Genomic DNA, 25,842 nt, shown 5'->3' with positions numbered 1-25,842 from the left:
TGGAACAGCGTTAGCATGTTCTCAGCTCGGCTGCGGTCAGAATAGTGCTTTTTGCTCAGGAGGGTTCCCAACTGAAGTATCTACGCGGCAGCCGTGATGAGAGCTGCTCGGATTCTCTGAATGCTAAGGACAGGAGCTGTCCTTGTGGCCAGCGAGGTAAAAATACTCCATAACAAGTGAAAGTGCTGCATGGAACATCACACTAAAGTAAAAGTACACAAGTATCAGCAGCAAAATTCAAGTATTAAAGTAAATATACAGGTTTGGTTCCTCTGTCTGTCTTTCAAAAAAAGGGATATGAGAGGTTTTTTTGGTCAGATGATGTGTTTAATTCAACATGTCTGAAACTTAAGAATGATGATGTGTACCGTCGTAGATTTTGGGCCTAACGTGTTACGCCTATCTGGCATAAATTTAACAATTATTTTCCTACAATCACACTAATTTGGATTCATGTCAACAGGAGGCGAGTGTGAACAACCATTCTCAATGTGACAACAGCGTCGTTTCACTTTTGTGACTGGTAGACTTGTTCCTTTTTTTATTTCAATTCCAACCTTGGTAATGAAGGAATACTTTTCACTGGGCTTGTCCACGTTCATACAGCCTCCATTAACCAACGGGAAAAGAACGTACGGGAAGTATCTAAGATGCGCTTTTTGTAGTCCGTCTTTGCAAAATTGTAGTTTCGCCATGGCAGACCCACGTCAATAACATCCGCTGTCCCATAATTACGTATCTTAATGTAAGGGTTTCCCAAGTCCTCATGAATTACCCTTTCACATCTTTCCTTGACCTCATGGCGTTTTCCATCAAGGTCAAGGAAAAGTGGATAGGGAAGGAGATTTTGTTCGACTTTTCGACCGCAGCCCAAGCTTCTGGCACAGCCCGTTTCGCGAGGATGTGCCGACTGACTCAGCTCTGACACTCTCTGGTGCGACTGGGTCACTATGCTCACGCTAATTATACCGTAGTCTCTCAGCAACTGTTGACAGTTGATGACAGAACAGGTGACAAAGAATTGTCTGCCTTAACCAACAATGACTCATCAAACAGAGTTAGAAAAGTGCATTTTCACAATAAAATACAGTCTGACTTGTTTAAAGCTGAAAGTTATTGCCTGACAAGCTATAAAAGAAGATGTGTGAGGAGTCGGTCAGTGTGCTGTGGTAGAGGTTGAGCCTAACCACTGAGCCACTGTGTTGCCCATGTGAAACCAGGCGACGAACTCACCAAGTTCCGGGGGGGACGTCTAATCAGCCAAACACACCAAACACCTGTACAGGTCTCAAAACTACAATCGGTGTGGCTGGGAAATGGGAGACGGGCACCTCATCTTATTAAAACAACCACAGATAAAAAAAAATGAAACTTTTAAACAACTGGAAACTTACTCTGCGAGTTGCAGCAGGAATGGATGACTATGTTATGTAATATGTGTAAGTGAAACAATAACAAATACGTATGTATATAGAGATTTCAGCCTTGAGATGCAAATGCAGCAAAGACTGACAGCGAACTTTAACCAATTTCAGCTCATAGATTGAAATGCATGACTCCTGTAGGTCGGTTTTTTATGTTCTGAAGTGAAAGAGGCATGAAGGACCATTTTGTTCAGAACGTTCAACTGCTGAATGTTTAGTCCACTGCAGCTGTCCAAATTCACGTCCGTCACAAAGTCTCCGAAACCTTGAAAAAAAAGCACAAATCCTAAACTGTGATTTTTCATAAAGTATGAAAAAAAAAAAAAACTTGACAAACTTTAATAGTGTTTCAAGTTTAAGGATGCAGATGTAGTTGTTGAGTTCCAGCAAATGAAGAGCCAATAAACGAAGGCAGAATAATTAAGAGCAAGACGAACAAACAGTAGGTGAAAAGTCTAATTGGTCAAATAGGCTCTTTATCAATAACTTATCTGTTTTCCTGTGGTGTCTTAATATACTCGAATCCATTTGCATGACCAGTGTGTCCGCAAATAGCTGCCAGTTTACTGGTTTACAGTTTGTGTCTGCACAATAAAGAAGAAGTGAGATCTTTTGTTTATTCTCAGTAACTGCGATATTTAGGTTGAAATTGAAACGAAACAGAATGTACTTTAAAATGCCTCAGTTATTTGTCTGAAATCATAATGTAACTCTTTTGTACCCCAATAACGCTGACTTGGGAATGCTCTTATCTGCCTAATAACACAAAATCTTCCATATAAAGGGCATCATTTTGATAAAAGCATTTCCAATTTTATGGCACATAAGATCTAAATCCATGTACAAGGTCTGATTGCTGCCGTTCCCTTAATCTTCACGTAAGTTTGGGAAGTCGGGTTGTGTGTCCGTGGCAGAGCACTCGGCTTGAGGGTAATATGAGAGGGCATGCCTGACACAGCGTCTTCACAAACTCCAGATCTACTTTCGAGATACAGATTACTTTCGAGCCTCGGTTAGGTCTGTCTCCAAGCTCTATCTTAGATAGCTGAATCCTATGTGAACTGAAACTTAAGTAGAGTCCCTCAGGCAAGAAAGTCCCTATGCTTTAAATTCTGTAAGCCCAATATTAAAGTTGGCGGGGCCTTTGGAGTGCCGCGCCATTCAGACATATTTGCTTCTGTGACCTGTTGATTCAAGTTAGGCATTGAACCATCTATTAAAAAAAAAACAAAAAAAAGAGGAGAGGTAGACCCATATGAAGATATGGTATATAGGTAATGCTTTATTCTACAGGTCTGCTATTTCCTAAGAATTTCTCGAAAGTTTCCTGGAAAGAACCATGTAGCTTGGTAATAACTGGGGGAAAAATAGAGACACAGTCCTGAGACTGTTATTGTAGTTCGGTGAAGTAGTTGTGTTGAGTTTATTATTGACTTCCAGGTGAATTTGAGTGACAGAAATGACTCCTTTTAAACGGCAGTGAATAATTATTACTCGTTCATTTATTGTCGGAAAACGTTATTCTTCATTTATGCTGAGTCGTGTGTTTGTTTGAGGGCACGCTGTAGCTATACCGCCATCCTGAATAATAGTCTTAAGGTTGCACTAACCTGGCATTTAGAAAGAACTGGAAGTGTACCTACTGATTACTCTCCGTTTACCTATAATTAGTACCAAATTACATTGTTCTTCCCAGGAAATTTCTTAGGAGGTTAATTGGAAATAAACTGGAATTTACGGAGCCATAAAATGAAGCGTTAGCGAAATACGATTCCGTAGACTCCGAGGCTGGTACACAATGCTGGGTCCCTTCATATACAAACAGGATTGTGGAAGATTTCTAGGGCTGATATTGATAGACGGCTTTTTAAAAATACATTCTTATAAAAATAGGTATGGTAACAAAATAGGTTTAAAAAAAAAACAACAACCAAAAACGTCTCCTCGTTAATTGGACAAAAAATAGTTTGTATGCCAGTGCCTTCAAAAATGAGCCTGCCCATTTCAAAAATGATTCAGAGGTTCTCCGATCTGGCGCTTCTATTTTTAAAGGAATTCTCTGACATTTTGGGAAATTTCTACTTTGGCACTGAATGTAACCCCATTTAGTTTTATGCTGTTTCATCAAACAACCAGGGCTAATATTCATCTTCAGAGAACAAGCCAGTTTTTGCTCTTATACTAATTGTCACAACAGGGACAAACAACAGGCAAATCAGGCCAAGGACTGATGGTCAGCTGTTTAATGAAGTGCCAGTGTGAAGTGTAATTAACTCCATTTCATGCAACTGGATCCCACTATAGGATTTGATATTTTTTGATTTCTGTGCTTCTCCACACTGTGATTTATCCATCTTGTGTATATTAATGTGTTTATGATGGATAGAGTCCCTCATGTATACAGTACAGTGCACATGCTTTGCTTCATTGTAAATTTAAACCATGCCCTTGGAGGAAACATACAATTTATTCAATAAAGCTTCGTGTCAAACCTGTGTAGATTGTGTAGGTAACTTATACGATGAGCATATAAAAATGGTTAAAGCTAATTTCTGCATGATGGTGCACAAATAGACACCAGCACATTCTCCCAAGGCAATGGCAGATGTGGATTTGACTGACATTCAGATTAAGGTAATGTTTTCCATGCCGGCTGTTATGAGAAGCACATCTAGAGAGAGCGAGAGAGAGAGAGATGTGATGAGAAAGAGCGCTGAGGAGATGATGGATGACATCGCTGGCCGGCGCTGTGCTCCCAAGCCACTGAACGATTGCTCGCTCACAGACCCGTGAGCCTGTTGCAAGTGGCCAGGTGGAGACGGGAAAACGTGCCGATTCATACGCAGCCAAAAACTACAGGGGGCTGATGAATTTGGTGAAAAATGTAAATACTCTGAGGTGTAGAGTGTGTGTACTGTATATGTCTGATTTGTGATAATCTCCTCAGGGGCACTGCTACCAGCGCTAATTAATTAAACTAATTTTGCATGTCTGTTGGCTTTAGCGACAATCCAGGTAATATTTTCAATTTGTGCCAATAGCAACTTGTGGTATATTTTGAAAAATAATAACTAAGGTTTATTTTCTTGTAATGATAGCAGATGGTTTTTGAAATGACAAATATTAAATCCCACTCTTTTGAGACTTGCTGATATTTGCCCACGACTGGTCCAAGCTAATGTCATCCAAGTCTTGAAAGAAACGGCAGGACCCTGGGTTACACACATCAGTACTGTTTTTCAGGCCTATGTACATGTATGGATATCGTTGACTGGAGGACAGCAACACTTTGAAAGGAAGTCAAGTTGGAAAGCCGCGGTGGTCACCTCATGCATTTGCAGGTTGGTGTTAAGGGTTCTCATCTTGGCATCCAGGGCATTGTGGGAATTAGCAGAGTAGTTCTTCAGACTGCGACTCTCCTTCAGATGGGCCTGGAGCTTCTCTCTGCGCCTCCTAAACAGAAAAACAAAAAAGAAAACAGAGGATGTTGCACAGTTGGAATTTACTTCAGGAGAGCAGCGACTACCATCAGCTAAATTACTGCCAATTCTTTGTAGGTCGTCAGGTTGTCGTCCCAGCCAATTGGTACGCAATTTTCAATGATTATCAAATCACGTGTCTTTGAGTTTATAAACTATATAATATACAAATCAGGATGAAGCGTCTACTGACACAGGTACACCAAAAGCCTTTAACCTTCCTCAGTTGCTTTCACTTAAGAAGCACCATCCCTCCTACAGCATCACATTAGGCTCTCTAATTTATTTCCAGAAAAACACGTTTCGAGTTCCTGCGTGTCACAATTATGTACTGCAATCAGCATCTTGAGATTAGCAAGTCCCACCTGCAATTTGCTCTTATTAATTCCAAACACGCGCTAATTACAACAACTTTGAAAAATTGCGACAGTTGCACTGCCTTTGTTGCAATAATGAACGAGATAGATGTCAAACAATATCAACCCTAAATTGTACACATATGCTTTTTAGGGCCCAGTGGGCCTAAATATTAGTTATCAACTTAGTATCAACTTAATAACACAGTACTGAACATTACTGAAAAAGCTGTTCACCAATGAGCCAAGAAATTAAATTAATTAAATCACTCCCGGATGAAACAAATAATGCTGATTATTTCAGAACAACGGCGCACGTCAAGGTCTGGGAGATATCCGACGGTAAGTGAACAGTTGAGTCTTGTAGTCAATGGGTTGCATGCGGGAGAAACGGGCAGATGAAAGACTTGAGCCACTTTGACAAGGTCCAAACTGTTGCAGATGACTGGGCCGGAGCATCCTGGAAAGGGCAAGGCCTGTGGGGTGCACCCAGTCACCAGCGGTGAGTGAGGGGAAAACCATGAACCGGCGACAGGCTGCTGGGGGATGTGCTGGAACAGGTCCAGTACGTTGCCACTCCACCTCACATCTTACAGGACTTAAAGGATCCTGTGCCGAGGTCTTGGGGCTAGATACCACGGGGGAACGGGGGGGGGCTCGTTGAACGTGTGCCTCGGCAGGTCAGAGCTGTTTTGGTGGCGTGCGACGCACCGACAGCATATTAGGCAGGGGTGGTCACAGTGTCGTGGCTCATCAGTGTACAGTGCATGGAAGCAAGCCAAAGCCAGGCCAGACTATTCCTGAACGTTGTACAGTGGTCAGTCATCATCAAGGAAGGACATCAACATTGTATAGAGAGAAAAAGTCCTAATCAGGCTGTCTATCTGCTGTAGTCGAAGACTTGAGTGGCTACTCTGCTTCTTCAAACCCCCCCCCATTTCTTGAATCTACAGTACCTACCTTAATATATATATATAGTCCTTGTTTACAGCCATAGATGTGACTATTCTGAGGTCACTTCTCCTAGGCCAGCTGGCTCTGCTAGCGATTTCCAGTAACCTAACCTGTAATCGGCTTTCTCCCACTCACCTGAAAAAGAAGCTATTCTACATCACGTGCTTTTAAATATTACAGCCCTGGTCACCCAACCTTGTGCGTTCGCACTGATGTTGCGTGAAAAAGCACGTTCGTACAAGTGAGAATCGGGACTTCATTCTGTTGTGCCAGAGGTTTGCTCATTATCAGATACAGCCAATAAAGCCTTTATAATTCCTGTCTCGGAGACTTGGCCGAATCACAGCGATGTAGTGAACTGTTTACAAACAGCCTCACAGTAAGCTCCTATTCTCTCCACCTCTGTGTCACTTTAATTATATTTTCTTAGAAGAGGACCTGTGACATTTGGTAGCCATACTTTTGGAAAAGTGTTTACTTAATCTGAGAGATCCATTATCTCCTCTAAAACACTGACACTGTCTGGTTGTTTATCTGATGCTCCAGCACGCAGAAGGGTATGCTTGCTCGTTATGATAGAGGCATATGGTTTGGCTGCAATCAAAAAATATACCGACAAACTCTTTATGTTTGTTGAGAGATGTGTCATCTATCATCGTGCATCAGCCACTGTTTGTACCGCGCAGGAAGTTCTGCTTCGTTATCTAGAAACTAACTGTCCCAACTTATTTAGTTCATGTGCCAAACAAGCCGACACGGGCACCTGGCCTCACACAAACAAGATCAGACTAGTCTGAATGATGTCAGCAGCCCCCATTCACCAGCTTTTTTGTACCCGGCCTGGTCTCCTGCAGCTACAGCTCACACTAAAAATGAATGTGTCCTAGGGACGTACCTGACACCATTTTGTATGTGGCAAAAAAGCTCAATCTCGCAGGTCATATTGCAATTTGGTCAGCATTTACTCATTTGACCCCCCTGCTCAATTAGAGTTTACTCTACTTATCAAATTATTTTTGGGGTTATTTTATACCTGTGTTAGATTAGAGAGCATGGGAGAGAGAGAGAGAGAAAAACCATGGGGGCACCACTTGTTATGTCTTTAAAAGGGGGGGGGGGGGCTAGTGTGTCCTTTATGCAGTGAGGCAGATTGTAAGGGGGGTGGAAGTCGGGGCAGTGGATGGGCGAATGGATGTGAACTTGAGGAGATAGTAATATTTGTTGGCTAAGTATAATTATAGCAGCAACTGGTTAGAACACTACTGATTAGTAGAAAAAACAATGACTACAAGGTTGAAGAGATGATCTGAACTATATGAAAACTGTAACCCTAGAAGACAGAGTGTAATTAGACAAGCTAACATAAACTCATAACTTTAAATACGGCCTTTATATTTGACATTGGGTGAGTTTTTGAAGCTTTGTGAAGACACTTAGTATCTCTACTGGTATTTTCTCTGGTGAAATCTGTGCTGCAGCCAGCTTCACTTCTTGCTTGTGTGAAAGGCTTTTTGCCTTCAGTCTGGTCCTCAAGCGTGTATAACACACGATCAGTTGGACTGAGGTGAAGCGACTGACTTGGACAGTCGAGACGATTTAACTCTTCTGCCCTAAAACTCTCTGAATGGCTTGCCCGTATATATTAAGGGTCATCGTCTTTCTGCGGTGTCCTAAAATTGGGTGGAACACCCCAGAAAACAATTCAAGCCTTATTCGCTAATTTAACCTAATTGTCAATGAGGAGAGACAAAAAAGGAGAAATTATGTCACACTCCAAATACATACACATTGAAATGCACGTTTCCCTTTAAGGCGAAATGTCGACAACATGAATAATTTGTGTGTCGTTTAGCTGCATTTTTTGTCTGGCTCCTTTTTTTTTCCTCACTGTGGGAAAACCTTCGACTTGGTCTTCATTCAGGTCACTTCCTCCCGACCTGCATGCATCCTCTCCATTGAACACGCTAGTTCCCTGACTCAATTACAGATTCACTGAAAGTGCCTGTCCATCGTGCCTTGATCCGATTATCTTGTCGTCAGGCTGCTCACTCACTCACATCATTATATTACAGAGGGAAGCCTATGGAATTACAGTACCATCTATCAAAGCCAATTGCACGGTCCATATAAGCCGAATGACAGAATGCCATTACATACTAGATGTTTGACCCATCCTGTTGAGAATACAGAATCTCTCCAGGCAAGCAATGCAAAGTTCCTGCAGCCAGGGATGGATGTGGACCATTCATATGCCAATTAATGTGGACACACAGAGCGTTCACTACAGAAATATGCAGATAGAGAGAGAGGGGCAGGAAGGAGAGAGAGAGAGCGCAGGAGCCACATGAGGTGACCTTTGGGTTATAATGGGCTATGAATATGTGTATGCACATAATGAGATTTACAAATTGTTGCAAATACCCGGTCTGGGATTTCTTTCAAGATGTTTGATGCCTCAACATGTTCCACCGGCCTTACTAAATGAACAACATGTCTCCTTGGGGATTTTGCCTGCCCACACCCAACAAGGCTTATTACTAAATACTGTGACATTTCGCTTACTTCAGGACCTATGGCAGTTTTACTATAAATATTAACGTGAAAAGTAAGTTTGGAAATCATTGAAAAACTTTCAGTTCAAATGGAAGCAAGAAAACTGATGGTTGCGATGAAATTACATGTCACTGCGGCTAATTTAACTGTCAATATATTCACGGGAATATTCCATATGTCACATTGGAGCATTGGTCGGAAAAATGGAATCCATCTGAGAGTTGGGTAAAACATCCAATTTCAGTCCTTGAACTTAGAGTGTGTGTGTGTGTGTGTGTGTGTTTGTGTGTGTCTATTATGCTGGCGTTGTGTTGAGTTTTGTTTCCATGTGGATTTGTTTTTCCCCTTGCCTTAGCCTGAACCCAAACCAGTCATCTCCGTGGCACATAATCGTAACCTGACCTGAGCCCTAACCCCAACCTTGGAGGGCAGCTCCGCCTAAAAACACTTTTCAAGGGTAAAACAGACTCTGAAAATTCTGAAACATGTCTATGTTCATTAGTTTATCCATGTGGAGATAGAATTGTATTGTATATGGAATATTGTTTTGACTCAATGTTTTTTTTCTATAACTTTTAAGTTAGTTTATAATTTCTGGTCATTTGTATTAGGTAGTAGCAGTAGGTTAATAAATCAAAATTGTAATTCCAGTTTATTACAACCTGGGTCTTATTTTTGTAGTTTAGTCCATCATTTCTGTTGGTTATGGTTATGGCTGACTCGGAACTGGGAACATGGTGACATACTGGAGGCCAAATTGGGAAGCAATTATGGTTGGTCAGACATTTAGAGAGGATGTGAACAAACTGACAATTTAGCCAAATAAACAAATCTTCTTGGTGTTTATGTTTTTTTTTTTTTTTTTTTTTAAACTGTTGTGATTGTCTGATTGATTTTGTTGTAGCAATATTGACGCTGGCAATTAACATGTTGAGCGCAATGTTATCAATACCAAAAGGAATGATGGCCAACTATTGTAGGTTGCATGGAGCTGGAACTATCCGTTGACTAACTATATCCTGAAACTGTTAAATTTACAAGATTTACATACAAACTGGGGTTTTGATGTACAACTACATGTATATTTTTGTGTGTTTTATTGTCTCACTTGTTGCGGCAGTAGAGGGCCATACACAGGGTCCCCAGGAGGCTGATGGCCATGGCGATGGATATGATTGACAACACCTGTCTCTTGTACACTTCTTTGCTCTCTGTGGGGAAACAAAACAGAGGAAGGAGCCCCATTAATATTTGAACAACAGACTCATGGGAAATAAAGTCATAGATCATATTCTGTACATATCTATCAGCATGTGTGTGTGACAGACATAGAGGAAGGGAAAGATGTGGGTTTCCGTGCATCCGCGCGAGTGCGTAAAATTTGCGCCTTTCTGCTGAGATCCAACCATCAATATTCGCAGAGTTCATACTAAGTTAATACTATACAGCAATCTCACCACAACACAGAATTAGACATGGTTTTGAGATTTGTACTTACCCACTTTTAATTTCTAACATCGTTGTTTACAGCACCCAAACAGCCATTTTAAATCATCAAACAACCAGTTGCTGTACAGCAGCTCTCGGGGGTTTGTTTGTATCTGCCTTGCAGATTCTTTCCTGTGTAAGTGTAATTACTTCTGTGATAAATAAACCAAATAAAAGTGAAATAAAATAACAACTCAAAACCCATTTACAATAAACAAACGCCTATTTACAATTGCACCTGCTAGTCTTAGTGACCACACAGCCCTTCTAGCTCATTTTATCAGCTCTACCACGTTGAGTAATGGTCCGGCAGACACGGACTGCCTTTGAAATGGATGCCACATGTAATGGAGCTTGAATACATGGAGACAAGAAGAGTTATGGTGCAGACAGAAGTCATTAGTGGAGAAAAATGGAAGCTGTCTTGTTTGCTACAAGTAAATCATAGTTGCCTTCAAATACATTAATAGGCGATCAATCAAGTTTTATTTAGCGAGGCTCAGACCTTGGAAAAGCATGAAGATGACACAACGGGTTGGGGTTTTACATTGAGGTGATTAAAACAAATTTCTACTGCGGATGGGTTAGAATAGCCACTTTAGAAAGAAAAACAACATACGGTTCTTAACCACTGCTCAGAAAAATCGCTGCTGGGAGCAGCCGAATCCAACCACAACCTCCTTAGCTTCAGAGCAACACAACTGCAGCTACGAAGTCTTGCTCAAGGGCGTCCTGACAGCAGTCGATAACAGAGAGTGTCATTAATTCATGACCACAACAAGATTTTCAGGCCTACCGGGGAATTCAAACCAGGGATCTCTCAGTACAGGCTTACCACTGTAGCTACTTAAACTAATGATGCCCAGACACACATAACAAATCATACATGCAGTATCTCATACATAATCCCTGAAATAACAGATGTCACAGAGTCTATTAGTGTACTGTTAGTGCATCTTTTTCTCTCCTGTGTGCTCCATTTCTCTCCCTCCATCTACGTCTAAGTTCGGTTTGGGGCCAACGTTGTTTTGATGCCGTTAATCAGCCTGAGTCATCATATTGCCTCATTGGCTATAATTGCATCATTAGAGCGTTGTGGGGGTTGTCCGATGAGAGCGCACCGGGGTTGGCTGCAGGAGAGGAAGAAAGAGAGAGGGGGATGGGCAAGTATAAAAAACAAACACGAGGAGGAATGAGATAAGGAGGTGCAGTAGGGAGGTGGGATATTGCAGGGATGCAGTGATCCCTCTTTTTCTCCTCCGATACAGATTCTGATACACAAAATGAGGGTATTGGCAGATAATGAGTACTGATCGGATACTGCTGCCCTTCTTTGATTTAGAGTGAAAAGCAATGCCTGACTCCATATATTTTCTACTGACATTATGCAAGTCATTCGCTTTCACTCCTTATACAGTAATTTGCATCTTCCTTTAATTAATTTAACATGTTTATACTCGAGAAATTGATCACTCCTTGCAGGAGTAATCCAGCAAGTTAATATTCCACACTTCCATAAAGTTGGGGGAGTCACACGAATGAGAGTAAAAAAATAAAATAAAAAAAATAAAAAAATCAAGGCAGAGATGGCCAAGATATCCTAAATCTTAATTTAGTCAATTTTATTGATGCAACCAACAGTATCTCTTCACTGGAACCTTCCTGCCTGGCAAGTGCCTACGTCTTTCAAACCTCATGCCCCAAGTTTTCCAGTCTCCAAGTCCAAGCTGAGATAACTCTAAACCACCAGGGTTGATCCACTAGACTTAGACTTAAGAGGGCCCTCTCCAGAGCCACACAAGCCACAATATACAGCTGTTCAGAGTCAAAGTTTGTCTTTGAGCCTCGGAATAGTAGTTTGAGAGAACAATCTTAACTTAAGGTCTATTCATTAGCTTTTTCTAGAGCTTTCAACAGCATCTCCAGGTCTTCATCAGCACGAAACATAGGTAACGTGTTTTCTATCACCTATCCATCACCTGTTGGTGACAAGTGACTGAAGTTGAAAGGTCACATGAGTACTGAGTGGTCTCTGTAACAACTGAGCAAGCAACATTCAGTGATGAAAACCGTGAGATGCAATTGAAAGCTCTGGAAAAAGCTAGAAAGTGGACCATGAGTCAAGATTATTTTTGTTAAATGATACAACTGTTCTTACAGGATGAGTGATTAGTAACCTGACCTCATTTTGTAAAATTCATGGCGTTCCCCTTTAACTATACGAAGAGACATTAATTTTTGCAAATTGTGAGTTTTGTAGGAAGCTTTACATGGTTGTGTTCTTATTATTTTAACCTGATAGCTACAATGAATCAGTACCCAATTTGGTCATGTCTAACTCACACCCTGTTTGTTTCATAAACCCAGTATCAGTGCTGATACGGATCAGTGTATCAGAGGAGGCTGTCCTCCCAAGGAAAACTGACAGCATCAGTCGTTTCAGCAAATGTCTAAAAACAACATATGTTCATATCATCGAGGAGTCTTTGATCCGGGCCAAACCGAAGCACAATCTCTCCCCTGATCCTAACCAAATCATCTTAGTGCCTAACCTTACCAAACCTCAGGAAGGATGATTTGATGGAAAAAGGGCTGAAGGAGAGGAGTGAAGATAGAAAGTTTTCATTCGTGTGCAATTTTCAGTCGTGCCGCAAGAGGAAAAAACTCTTCACAAGGGTGTTTTTATGGCTGGCTGAGGGTGAATATGATGCTACGTTTGACATAGCACAAAAAAGGCGATAGAAACAGATTTTCTTGGAAATTAAAGATGTTGGGATTTAGATGGAAGACGGGAACAAGGCTTGAGCAAGAAATAGATGAAATTCTGACTCGGTAAGACTTGATGTTGCCCTGCCTGCAGTACTGATGTGAGTGAGATTGTCATAAATAAGCGCGCAATATTAGTGCATGAAAATACACTCACCGAGCACTTTATTAGGAACACCATACCGATACTGGGTAGGGCCTCACTTTGCTCTCAAAACAGCTTCGGTTTTTCGTGGCCTGGATTCCACAAGATGTTGGAAACTTTCCTCTGAGATTCTGGTCCATGTTGACATGATTGCATCACATCATTTCTGCAGATTTTTCTGCTGCATGTTCATGCTGCCAATCTCCCGTTCTACCACATATCAGCGGTCTTCTATTTGATTCAGATCTGGTGTACACTGGACTCCCTGTCATGTTCACGAAACCAGTTTGAGACAACTTTTGCTTTGTGACATGGTGCATTAACATGCTGGAAGTAGCCGTTAGAAGATGGTGAACTGTGGCCATGAAGGGATGCACATGGTCAGCAACTGTACTCAGACAGACTGTGGCATTCAAACCATGATTGACTGGTATCAAGGGGCCCAAAGTGGAGCAAAGAAAACATTCCCCACACCATTACACCACCACCACCACCAGGCTGGACTGTTGACACAAGGCAGGTCGGGTCCATGGATTCATGCTGCTGAAGCCAAATTCTGACCCTACCATCTTCTGCCTCAGCAGAAATCCAGATTCATCAGACCAAGCTACGTTTTTCCAGTCTTCAGCTGTCCAGTTCCTGTGAGCCTGTGTCCACTGCAGCCTCAGACTTCTGTTCTGCGCCGACAGGAGTGGAACCCGACGTGGTCTTCTGCTGTCGTAGCCCACCCGACTCAAGGTTGGACGTGTTGTTCATTCTAAATGATTTTCTGCCCACCACAGTTGTAAAGAGGGGATATCTGAGTTACTGACCGCTCTCATCAAAAACGTGTTTCTGTCTGCAGAATTGCTGCTCACTGGATGTTTTTTGCTTTTTGGCACCATTCTGACTAAACTCTAGAGACTGTTGAAAATCCCAGGAGCTCAGCAGTTTCAGAAATACTCAAACCAGCACAAACAATCACGCCGTGGTCAGAATTTTTCCCCATTCTGATGATTGATGTGAACATTAGTTGAAGCTCCTGACCTGACTTTTTTTTTTTTTACTGTTGCCACGTGCATGTCTGATCGGATAATTACATGAATAAGCACATGTACACTTATTTAGGATATCACACACGGTCAGACTTACATGTTATATATGCACGCAGCCTACTTGTTGTGAGGCCGGTCAGAAATATGATGGTAAGGTCCAGCTGTGCTACAACCTCGCTCGTCCTTGGTTGGGCACACCTACCCGTATGCAGAGACACACTCACTTGATGTGAATAAAGCTTACGGCTCGAGAGAGGGAATGCATGTTCATGTTCCATCTGTGAGGCTGTGTGGTCACATCTTCTATTTATTTCCACTTCAAACCTCCAATTCTGCCCTGCAGAGCCCTGCAGAGCCCTGCATTACATTACAGAAAACAATTATTCATATTTTACACTAAAGGTGGTAACAGCGGCGTTGCTGTGACCTTTTTGTACGTATGTAATCTTATAAATTCAGAATGTGTTCGCGGCAGCCATGTTTCCATACTGGTGTGTTGGTCTGAAAGAGAAATCAATAGGTGATGGAATAAGGGGTGAAATACCCTTGAAGCAGCCTTATATACAATAAAGATCTAAGCCTTTAGAGACTTCATCACCTTAAGGTGCTATTTATGACTTACTTTGCTTGACATAATACCCAAACACATAACGATATCATTTGCTGAGGTGCTGTTACAGCACATCGGCCTAACCTCGAGTATCTCTAAATCACATATCACTGATCAAGAGAAAAGACACAAATTCTGACAAAAGAGTTACATTCATCCATATGTCAAACAACGTTAAAGGGTCAGTCCAACCAAATTTCACGTAAATTGCCATCTCACAGACTTTTTTTGGTTTTATTTGTTCTCCCTGGAAGAAAACGACCACCACCAGTGGAATTGAATGGCGATTTGTTTGCTCAGAGAATAGAAAAAAACTCCAGGATATTCAGTATAATCTATGCGCTTCACGGCGTGGAACTACTCTCTACCTAGAGCATCTACATGGTTAGAGACTTCTCGAGAAAATTGAGAATACATGTTTCTGTAGTCTTGGGTGAATTGGCCCTTCAAACCACTATCCAATTTTCACAACGCTTAAATGTTTAGAAGGAGGCTGTATAGTAATTTATTACTACAGAGACAGGACTCACCAACAGACACGGACACTGACACACAGACCTAAAACAGAGGTGGCTAAAGAGGTGACTACTGGAAAAGAATTTGTGATCTCAACCATCAGCCTGAAATGTTGGTGGGCTCATAATCTGACATTTATTGTTATACATATTATAATGCTGGGTTGCGCTCTGCAAAAATCATCCAAAAAAAAAAAAATCTCTTGTGCATTAATAAATGCCAGAAATGATTTTTCATATTCCATCCAGGCAATATTAGGATATGTGAGATCTTACCCTTATTATATGTGACAAGCAGTGCCAGGTTTGTCATTCAAGGATTTCTATCTAATGTTTTGGACATATGGATGAGTCAGACTGCTGGCAGGCACTGACACTGTCAAGGTCTGTTGCAGATATTAGATTAAGGTTTATTAAATTGTGTTGAAATTGTAAAATTATGAATTAAACAGTGCCCTCTATTTTGAGGGCTGTACAGTCGAATGATTAGTGGCAGCACAGTGGAATTGGCTCAAGGTTGACGTAGTGGCAGAATGTGGATGGATGAAGGTGAAGGACTAAATAAAAGGTCAGACTTGGCTGACTGCTTCACAGATAAACTATCTAACTTAGATATGTGCCACAGATAGTTTGACCCTTGATCACAGCTAAGCATAATTTCAGATCAATAAGATCTGTTAAGATTTGCAGCCTCCAGACAGATCAAATAAAATCCCCAGATACAAACACTGAGTCAGATACCATGTTTAAAATACATGTTTCCTGCAACTTCAGATGGCGTCATTAAGGTTTTTCATTTGTGATGTTCATTTCCAGCAGAGCTTAAGAACTGAACATTTTATCCACAATGCATCAGTCATCCAGCAATTACTATGTTGAAGTCTACCACAACGCAAAGGCAGCACACGATGCCATAATGCATAAATAAGCTTGCTTGACAAATTCTCCATTAGCACCCTGTAGCCCTCACATACCCTCCTCACTGTCCTGTGGGGCCACCGAGCGACAGAAGGGGTTTAAACAAAATAAAAACCAGTTTCAGGACTTGTGTCATATTCATATTTTTTTCCATCTGGATTGATCTGGTATCTGGTTGTGTATACTGATTTACACTCACTTGATGCAGGACTACTTTGCTATTTGGTTTTATTTACTAAATCACATTACTCCAAAGTACTCGATACCCCATCATGTTCATCTTATAAAATTGATTTTTTTTTTTTTTGATCAAGCTTTCCTTTTTCATCTATTGTATCATATCTCGTGTGCCTACCTGCACTTGTACTGTACTTACACAACAGTGAGTTTAAGATTTTTTTTTCTGGTATATTTTACTGTCAGTGTGAGGTTGGCTGGAGTCAGCTGTCGTGGGCAGTAATGATTAAGTGAAGTCCACACTGTCAGCAGACTTTGTTACTGTTTACCACCCCGCAACAAGCGGCTCATTACTCCTAAGTGCAACACCATACACCATAGGTCAAACTGTGCCACACCTGGATTTGAAAATGCCCCGACCGGGCTTTCGTGAACCGGTGTGGACTCCAAGTGTGGAGACCAATACTAGCTATGCTCTGTATATAAAATCTCCCGATCTGTGCCAAGAGCAGCTAAGATTGACAGTAAGGTATGAATGAGAGGAATGACATAACAAGTGTGAAGAGAGATCAGAGGGACGGGATTCTCCAGTGACCGCCTCACAGCCCTGAGCATTAGACTTTTCATGTCGAGCGCAGACTGCTGAGGGTGGATAAAACCTTTATTTATGCAGGTCTGCCGTGCTAGAGTAAGCATGCCCTCTTGACTGGTCACGGTCCTTCCCGCTATTATACGGATGGCTTTATTTGCCCATTTACATACTGAATATATTCAGGTGACTGGGGCTATTGTTTTTGCTGGTAATTTTCTTTCTTTCTTCTTTTTTTTTTTTAATAGTTTCCTTGCCCCATGGTCCAGAAGAGGTTATCCAAATCTTCATTTCCTTCTGAGACTACTGTAATTTGTTATATATTGGTATTAGCACGTCTTCTGTGTCCTACCGGCAGCTTGTCCACAGTGCTTCTGCTCTGTTTCTCAGTGGCACCAACAAGAGAGACCACATCGCCCCTGTGCTGGCTTGCCTTTACTAGCTTCCAGTGTGGGGATCAGTTTGATTTTAAAATACAGTTTGTCCATATCACACCTCAGACCTTTTAACCTCTCGAATCTCCGACAGGTTTCCGGTCCATCTGAGGTAATCGAAACTAAAATCTGTTGTCCCTGCTTTGGCTTGCAAAGCTATCTTCATAACAATAAAGACCCAAGAATCTTTTTTTTTATACAAAGCAACCAAGTGAAATTTATGAGGTTAATCTTACAAAATTAATTTCTCATTGTATCAAAAACTGTAAAACAAATTATCCAAGAAGGGTTTAATTGAGAGCAACCAGACTTTCACCTCTCAACGTGAAATGTCTTTAAGTATCTACAACCAAGTCCAGTTGCCCTCCATTAAACCCCTTCTTGGATAACCATGACCTGGATGACTGAGGATCTTCACAGACAAATAAAAAATGATAAACTCTCCTTACGCCTGTTAAAAATTCACCAACATTTGTGTACAAGTTCTCTAGATCCTGACAGGTAGTTCTACTGTCATACACTTGTTGTTCTACACCTGCGTGCACAGAAAGTACTGTCTTTTACGTTTCTGGCGGCAACAATGCCGGTTTATTTTAAAAGAACAAAGCTGTACCTAGAGGAACTCAAAACTCAATCACAGAAAATCTTTAGGTTTTTAACTGAAAAGTGATCTTTGGGTAGACACCAGTGGGATTGCTGCCCCTAACTCTGTATTACGTCTATATGCAGTAAAGGCCTAATATTTTTGCAGTGATGCTGCATTTCAGCACCTGAGCTGTCAAAGTAAAGCTGATTTGTTTTTGCTTTTTTTGTTTTTTTTTAACCACGCCTCCACTTGTAAAAAGACAACTGAATTACGTAAACGTCACTAACTCCTATGACTACCGTCGAACTGACTTCTTTCGGCACAAACACACCTTAAACCGCCTGGATGGAAATTGAAAATCAACATGACTTAAAATCCATCCTATCCTCGCTGCCTGTAACGCTTTGCTCCAACATTGATTTACAACCAGGTGGAACATCTTCCAGTCAGAGCTCAGTGATCTCTGATGGAAAGGAAATATTGATGCGCACATGACTGACTGACTAGTTACAGTGAAACTTTCTCCCCCTATTGCCAAGCAATATAAAACATGTATAAAGAGGAAGTCAGGATCTAAGAATTTTTGAATAGATTCTCTGTATAATGAAGCCTTGGGTGGGTGATATCCTGGGTGGACACTTCTCTTCTAATTTTAATCTCAGAAACGGACTCAGTTGGAGGGGGGCAGCTCATTCTCTATAAATTATGCACAGGGCTATGGGTTGTCTGCTGAAACTACCATGAGATTAGACTTGACTATTTTGATTAAACCCAATGTCAAAGTAGTGTGTGCACATACAGCATGTCTCGGTATCTACACACAGTATTAGGTAAACCTGTATGGTCTAAATGCCATCCAATGCAACTGTTTTTTTCCGATGCCTACAATGTTCAGTTTTTGTTGACACCGTCATAGGGTTGCAAGTGGTCTCAGACTTCTGGACCCCACTGTATACGTTCATTAAAAGGGGGATTATCTATCCACGCAGAATCCTTGTTGCCGCTTTGATCCTCTGACAGTTGAGCTAAAACTAACTGCGCAACATTTTGCTGAGAATGGTCGGCTCACCGACTTAAGTTACTCTGACTTAAATTAAATCGGCCTGTGGATGACAAAGTTCCTCCCAGTAAGGATATGTTATCAGGTGCTACGAAAAGAATTTGGAAGCCCGAACAACTCAAGATGTTCAAACCCCACACTACTGATCTTTATTTGAGCCAAGATTATAGGTGCGTATTTTTTCACAAGTAGCCCACTTTGTACAGCATATACTTACTTTATTGTATTAATAACAAAAATCTCCAATCTAGGAGTTTTAGTGGATCGGTATGTGATTCTTATACTTTCTTTACTCGGGAGAATAAGCTTCCAAAGCCACAGACATTGACAAACCGGGGGTTGGGTGTGGGAGGTGCTTATCTGTATCTGTGCACTGCTTGACACAATGCTGGGGAAGACATTGGCAGGACTAGAGACGTTAGCGAGGCAAAGAAAAGGTGGCAGCCTGAACAATGTTGCAGAGGCATAAAACCTCTCACTGAATAAAAATGAGAAAACCTGCGAGACAGCTCGGTGGAAAAGATCATCTGTCACTGCCAAGTTTGCACAGTCTCAGCAAGTTTCCCGATAAAAGCTTTTATTCGTTTGACTGCAAATGCTGCGGTGGTGCGAAAGAAATAGAAGCACGGCGCTGCTTTTCCTGTGAAATTTTACTCTGATAATGTACCAGCAGTAATGTCAAACCAGGGGAAGGCCATTTTGTTAGATGATCCATGGCTTTTCCAACCTGTCCGTGTGGAAAGGACCCAAATTATACCAACAGAAGAGAGTGAGGGGCTCTGGTTAACAACAAGCTTCCATGTCGTTAACTAGTGCTCCTCAACTGTGATACCCGACACAGAGCCTACGAGGAGAGCCAAAAACAGGAGAGAGGAGCTTGGCAACAACGAGGAGGAAGCGCTGGCGTCCACCCAGCACAGCCTCGCAGGCATGTGCATGGGAAACGCACAAACATCCGACACACAACCGTTGGAAAGAATCTCATCTAACTCACATAAGTAGAAACTAAGGGCTTCGGGAACACACTTTTGAACATGTGCCATGCATGTACACACATACATACGCACTAATGAGGAGTGCATTCGGAGACAGTGCCAACATCATAAAAACTCCCTCACTGTACCCTGCCTGGCTCTCTGTTCGCAGTGTTTCCAAGGAGACTGCAGCACATTGGTATTCTGAGGGGACACTTCATAAGCAATTGCGAGAGAAAGAAAAGAGAGGGAGAGCAAGAGGAAGAAAGAAAGCATAAAGATAGAGATGGTGCAGAAAGCAAAGATCTATAAATACACATGTGTGGAGAGAGTAGAGAGCTACACACAATATCTAATACTCACAAGAAATACTGTAAATTATGTGCATAGAAATGGGTTGATGGTTGCGAATATGTGAATGTACATTCATATAGATGCCACTTGTATTCACCACAGCTTTGCTGTTTCCATTTCAAATGATATGATGATGCCATGTGGGATTAGGCCCGTCCACGTGTGCTATTTAATGGGTGTCACGAATGATGGATGTACTATATGTGCGCAATCACACAGCACAATGTTGAAGCCAGCATGAAGCCCGGTGATGTTTGCAGTCGTGACTCATGACTCAGATGCAAGACAAGAAAAGCTTCCTTACCCATAAACTCGATGCCCAAGTGATCTGTTGTTTCAGGCGGCGGGGAGGGGAGGGAGAGGGAAAAGAGAGAGAGAGAGAGAGGGAGAGAAAATAAAGTTATTATTAAGAAAAGCCTGCGTTAGCATTGTGTCACGGCGCGTTGCCGGATCATCACTGACTAGTTGTTCTCTCATGTAAGCTGCTGTATCGGTGCTTTATCCGTTGTCACATGGAGTCAGAAGGCACATGCTATTAATGTTACAAGAAATGACACACACCCACACACCCACACGCAAGCACGCACACAGACACACATTTGCTATGCTGTGCTTGTGAGGAACCTCAGTGATACTAATGCATTCTCTAACCCAATTCTTACCTTGACCTAAACCCACACTTAAAGCCCCCGGGCGACTTTCCTGTGTCTCAGTCAGCTCCTCGCCACGGAGACGCCGTTTCACGTGGGGGATTTCAACAGGTCGACGTCACGCGCTCCCACGCGAAAATCCCGAGTTGGCGACATCTCAATCAAAATCTGATGCCAGCTGACGTCTGTTTGCTCGTGTCTATAGGCTACTGTCATTCAAAGCCGGTCAAACCACACCCACCCTCCCGGTGAATCACATTAGCTGAGATAGATAATAATAATAAAAATAATAATAATGAGCTTAATACCTAACAATGCAATGTTAGAGAGAATTACAGTACTTAAAAAGAGCACGCCACTGATTTAGCATTGCATTTCTATACCACTGTTGGACTCAAGTTAGTGCTGACAAACACAGAGGTGTACGAGTACACGCACGCACTCAGATAAACACACACACCGAACCACACGGACAAAAAGCTGAACAAACGACACGTGTATCCTTGATGTCTGAGCAGCATCAATGTGAGAGCTTGTGCGCATTCCGCTGTGTAGAACATATCAGGGGGAAACAAGAGGGCTGGGGTTATGTGGGTTCCGTACATGTTCTGCATCTTGACACTGAAAACACAGTTACATTTTTGGAGCAATTTTCCAGCCCGGCATCCAGTACAGAGGGGGTAGAGACTAGCTGCCCGGTTTCTTGCTGTTAAAAGAAACATCTAGCACATGTGGAACTGACCCTGGTATTGTAATGTAGTTCAGTCTAGTGCAGGTCCATTAACAAAACCATAAATGCAAGAATTCGGAACTTTGAGGGTGGACATGGTTTGGATCTGTCTCTGTTCGTCATGGTTGTAGGCCATGTGGCATTTTGTGAGCTTGTGCCTTCGAAACAAATGGATGAGTGAAATTTCTTATCATTGTTTCATCGTCAGCGTCGGGCATTACTGGGAAAACAAACAAACAAGTAGTTTAATTAAAGTTCAGCTATGAAGAGCTGTGATTTCACATCATGATCATTGCTACAGTGGCCCGGATTAGAGGAGCTCCCCGGGGCTGCACAGGACTGGAAAAGTCCCCCTCACCGACTGTTAGAAAATAATCTAGAGGAAGTGCTGCTGTCTGTGCTGTCACCGTTGGCTTTTACCACACTGACAGTGGCTTTATCTCCTGAGTGGCCCTGCCCTACATCTTAGAGTGGGCGAGCTGGTCTTTTTAATGCGAAAAGCTCTGTCCAATCTGCCCCCAATCTTATCAGGCAATGTTAGCACGGATGTAAGCGGATCATTTTTCACTTTACCAATGACCCAGAGACCTCGCTCCACTTCCACTGCATCCTTGATTTCTCCCTTCAAAAATGCCTGTGATGTGGGACAGGAGGAGATGAGCGAGATAAACGACGCTCTCCAACGACAGCCTCGGGAACAATCTAGATTTGGGTTTTGCCAAATATTTGCCAACCGCCGACCATACACAGTTTGACCGCCGGCCTCAAAGAAGGCCCACGCTGCTGTATATTTATAAGGATGCCAGATACCCTGGACGAGGTAAGCAGCACGTGCAGGTGCAGCTTTTGGGTGAGTTACGTGTAAGGATTGGCACTTTCAAATCATAACATCTCTCAAAAATAATTTAACAAGACGAATGCAACAGTTCTTAAAGCAAACCAACAAGATCAGAAGAGCAGAATTTCAAGAAAGACATTTAGCAGGACTGAAAACTTCATTTCCAAAAAAATACCACGAAACAGAAAAAACACAGTCTGAGTAATGAGGACTTTGTACGTATTTATATGAAAAGAAATACTGCATTTAAAACTTAAAACACAAGATTCAACTCAACCACAGCATAAATTATAGTCACCAAACGATGCCCCAAAACCTAAAATAATTTTTTCCCATGAGGTGTAATTGAAAGCTCAGGAAGAAGCTTGTAAACCGACCTTGAGTAGAGATTATTTTATTATTTTTTCCCCCAAAATTTGAAACTCAAATTTTAAAGCTAAACCTAAAATATTAGGTCTAATTGTAACCTCGCTGTTATTTATTCGTAAGAATATGAATTTATGGTAATGCTCCAAAGAGGGAATGAACTTGCATAATTATAAAAAATGTTGATTTCAAATAATGTAGGAATTTTGAGTTAATTTCTAAAGTCACATTTGTGAAATGCGTCGTGCATCTGCCACCATAAGAGAAGGAATTGAAGCTCGAGTGTTTTTTTGTTGTTGTTGTTTTTTTTTAATACAATGACTGTCCTTTATCTTTATTCATTTCTGTCCTATGAAACTCTGCAGTTTGGCAGCCCTTTGGGTAGAGCTATGAGCGCTGCTACTGCCAGCGTTAGAAACTCAATTTCCCATGGAGCTCAATGAGTAGAGCCTAGCACTAAAGCTGCCAAGGTTAGGGATTTCATTTTCTGTGTAGTGTGGTGGGTAGAGCATATATCAGCACCAGCACTGTCAGCTTCCATTCCCATTGGGGCCACCCATACTCAAGATGTATGCACTATTGCTACTGTAAACCACTTTGGATGGAGGCGCCCACGAAGTGTCATATGTTAAATATGCTCCTGGAATCACTGGATGGCCAACACAGTACACTGAAGAGCCCAGATCTGAATCCAAAACGGGCTGGTAACTTTCCAGAAAACGGGGAGTTACATTTTCACAAAAAGGATATTGTTTTCCATCCCAAAAGGGAGGGGCACAAAAAGAGGAAAGTAGACTTCTGACTCAGAAAATGGTGGAGAAAAGGGCAGTAAAGACGCTGAAGTGAAAGACAGGCATTAGCATTTGCCTCTGACAACCGGGGCTCAATTCCAGATTCACGGCGCAGACATTTCCTCTCACTTTGAGCAGAGGTGGAAGACGTCTTCAGACTCTTTACCTAACCACAAGTACGGTATAAAAACAGACAAATATGAGTCTTGCATTCAGAAGCCTAAGCCACAAAACTTTATGCTAAAATGCACGGGAGAAAGTTTCCAAAGATACTAAATACGTCAGGATGAATTAGGGGGAAATGAGTTTAAAATGATGCACGAGTCGTCTAGAACGGAACGGTGCAGTCATAAAAGCATGGAGTCTCGCATTCGAATATTTCACTCAGTGTAAACATCGTCACAAAGTAGCTGCAATCAAGAGCTGCAATATATGCCGGGAATATACATGACACTGACACACAGAGCGGAGGAAGACTATTTTTCCAAAGGTAAAGTTTTGTAAATCTTAGTTTTAGGATTATCACTGCTGATGCATTAACATACAGTACAAGCAGCGATGTAAGGATTTAGCTGGAGGAGGTGAGGCTAATCTCATCTGCTTTAAATAATGTTGGCCAGTTCAATCCATTATGCATCCAATTTTTTAAGATCACTATAGGTCATAGGAAATAGTCAGTACTCTAACGTCGTACGGTTCCTGAGTGAATGTGCTCAGTTTTGTTGCACCGCTGATTTTCAGGTTTCTTTTCTATTTAAATACAACAAAAGCCTTTGCCTGCCCTTAATTAGCCATGAAAGATGATATTTTATAACGGCTGAATGTGCCAATAAAATGAGAGTACGGTCATGTCAAGAATTCCAGGCCAGTGCTGGTAAAATGACTGTATGTTTCTGCTGTTTTTGGACACTGAACCAAACGTAAATGGACTGTAAAGCCCATCGAAACGTCCTTAAAAACTGCTAGTCCTTTTAATTTGCAATCTACTTGGGAAAGAAGCCACACGCACACCATGCGGGAGGTCGCATGAAAAACAATAAGCAAAGCGATGTAGCATTTTCTACGAAAGTTCATACAACCCCACAGTTTGTGTGTGTGTCTGCAGCCCGAAGCCGGAGCCGGTGTGGGTGGCGGGGAGTCTGTAGCGTGTTGCCCCCCCTATGTACCCACCCGTGGGGATGAGGATGGGCTGGAGATGGGCGTGCGCGTTTCTGTGCGAGCCCATGTGCGCCTGCGCTTCCTTCCTCCTTCCACCTCTGGAGTGAGCCTCACAGTGGAAGACAGATTAGCTGACTTCGAAAACGGCAAATCCCCTGTTGATTTACAGACTGCACTCATTTGAGAGGGCGACTGTATTCATCATATTTTGCCATGAATACATGATTATGAAATTAACGGTGATGACATAACATAATGAAGTATAAGACTTCGTGGAAGACCTCAGGTGCTATATGTTTAGTTTAATTTAGTTCAATTCGGGATTTATCTAAATTACATGGTTAATCTGGTAAAATCCAGACAGTTGGTGAAGCTATTCAGTTCTAACCCTGAGGAAAGGACTAGAAATTCCCCTACACTAAAAATGGATGTATGCAAACAGTGTCTTTCATGCCTGACTGAAACATGGACATGGTGCAGAGCCAGCTGAGGGTCTATTTGTCTCTTGTAAAAGCTGTGGCCATGGACGCAGCCTTGCTGCTGTATAACAAAATAAATTAATAAATAAATAAACAAAAAAAAAATGTAACCATATTGCATCAAAGCAGTAACAGCACTGAAAGTTTTCAGGGTTACTAATCATCTTCTGATGATTCAGACTCAAAGCACTAATGCCATCTGACTGAACCACAGTCAGCAACACAATTGATTATGCAATTTTAATTGACAGAATGAGGCTGGTATCTGTGGGACTACCTAGAACGAATCCACATCTGACCCATCAGTGGGGAAAATGTCGGCCTCCGTTGCTAATTATGTTCCTTCAGCATGATTAATTACATGTAGTGTGCCGCAAAAGCCTTAGTGCCTGACCTCATATTCTTTTAGTTACT

At 41.9% G+C, this 25,842-nt stretch overlaps 1 protein-coding gene across 1 annotated transcript in view; it reads right to left on the bottom strand.

Annotated features, from left to right (window-relative positions):
• Positions 1 to 25,842, bottom strand: part of LOC120796097 (pro-neuregulin-3, membrane-bound isoform) — a 334,227-nt gene that overhangs the window by 15,157 nt on the left and 293,228 nt on the right. Inside the window, exons 4-6 of the mRNA XM_040138459.1 lie at positions 20,721 to 20,744; positions 9,875 to 9,977; positions 4,751 to 4,877 (exon numbers count right to left, since the gene is read on the bottom strand). Coding sequence (XP_039994393.1) covers positions 4,751 to 4,877; positions 9,875 to 9,977; positions 20,721 to 20,744 — 254 coding nt within the window. The remainder of the gene's footprint in view (positions 1 to 4,750; positions 4,878 to 9,874; positions 9,978 to 20,720; positions 20,745 to 25,842) is intronic.

This window comes from Xiphias gladius, chromosome 11 (assembly GCF_016859285.1).
Source record: "Xiphias gladius isolate SHS-SW01 ecotype Sanya breed wild chromosome 11, ASM1685928v1, whole genome shotgun sequence".
Classification (NCBI taxonomy): Eukaryota; Metazoa; Chordata; class Actinopteri; order Istiophoriformes; family Xiphiidae; genus Xiphias; species Xiphias gladius.
The sequence above is the reverse complement of the archived record's forward strand: the minus strand, read 5'-3'. Positions and strand labels throughout refer to the sequence as shown.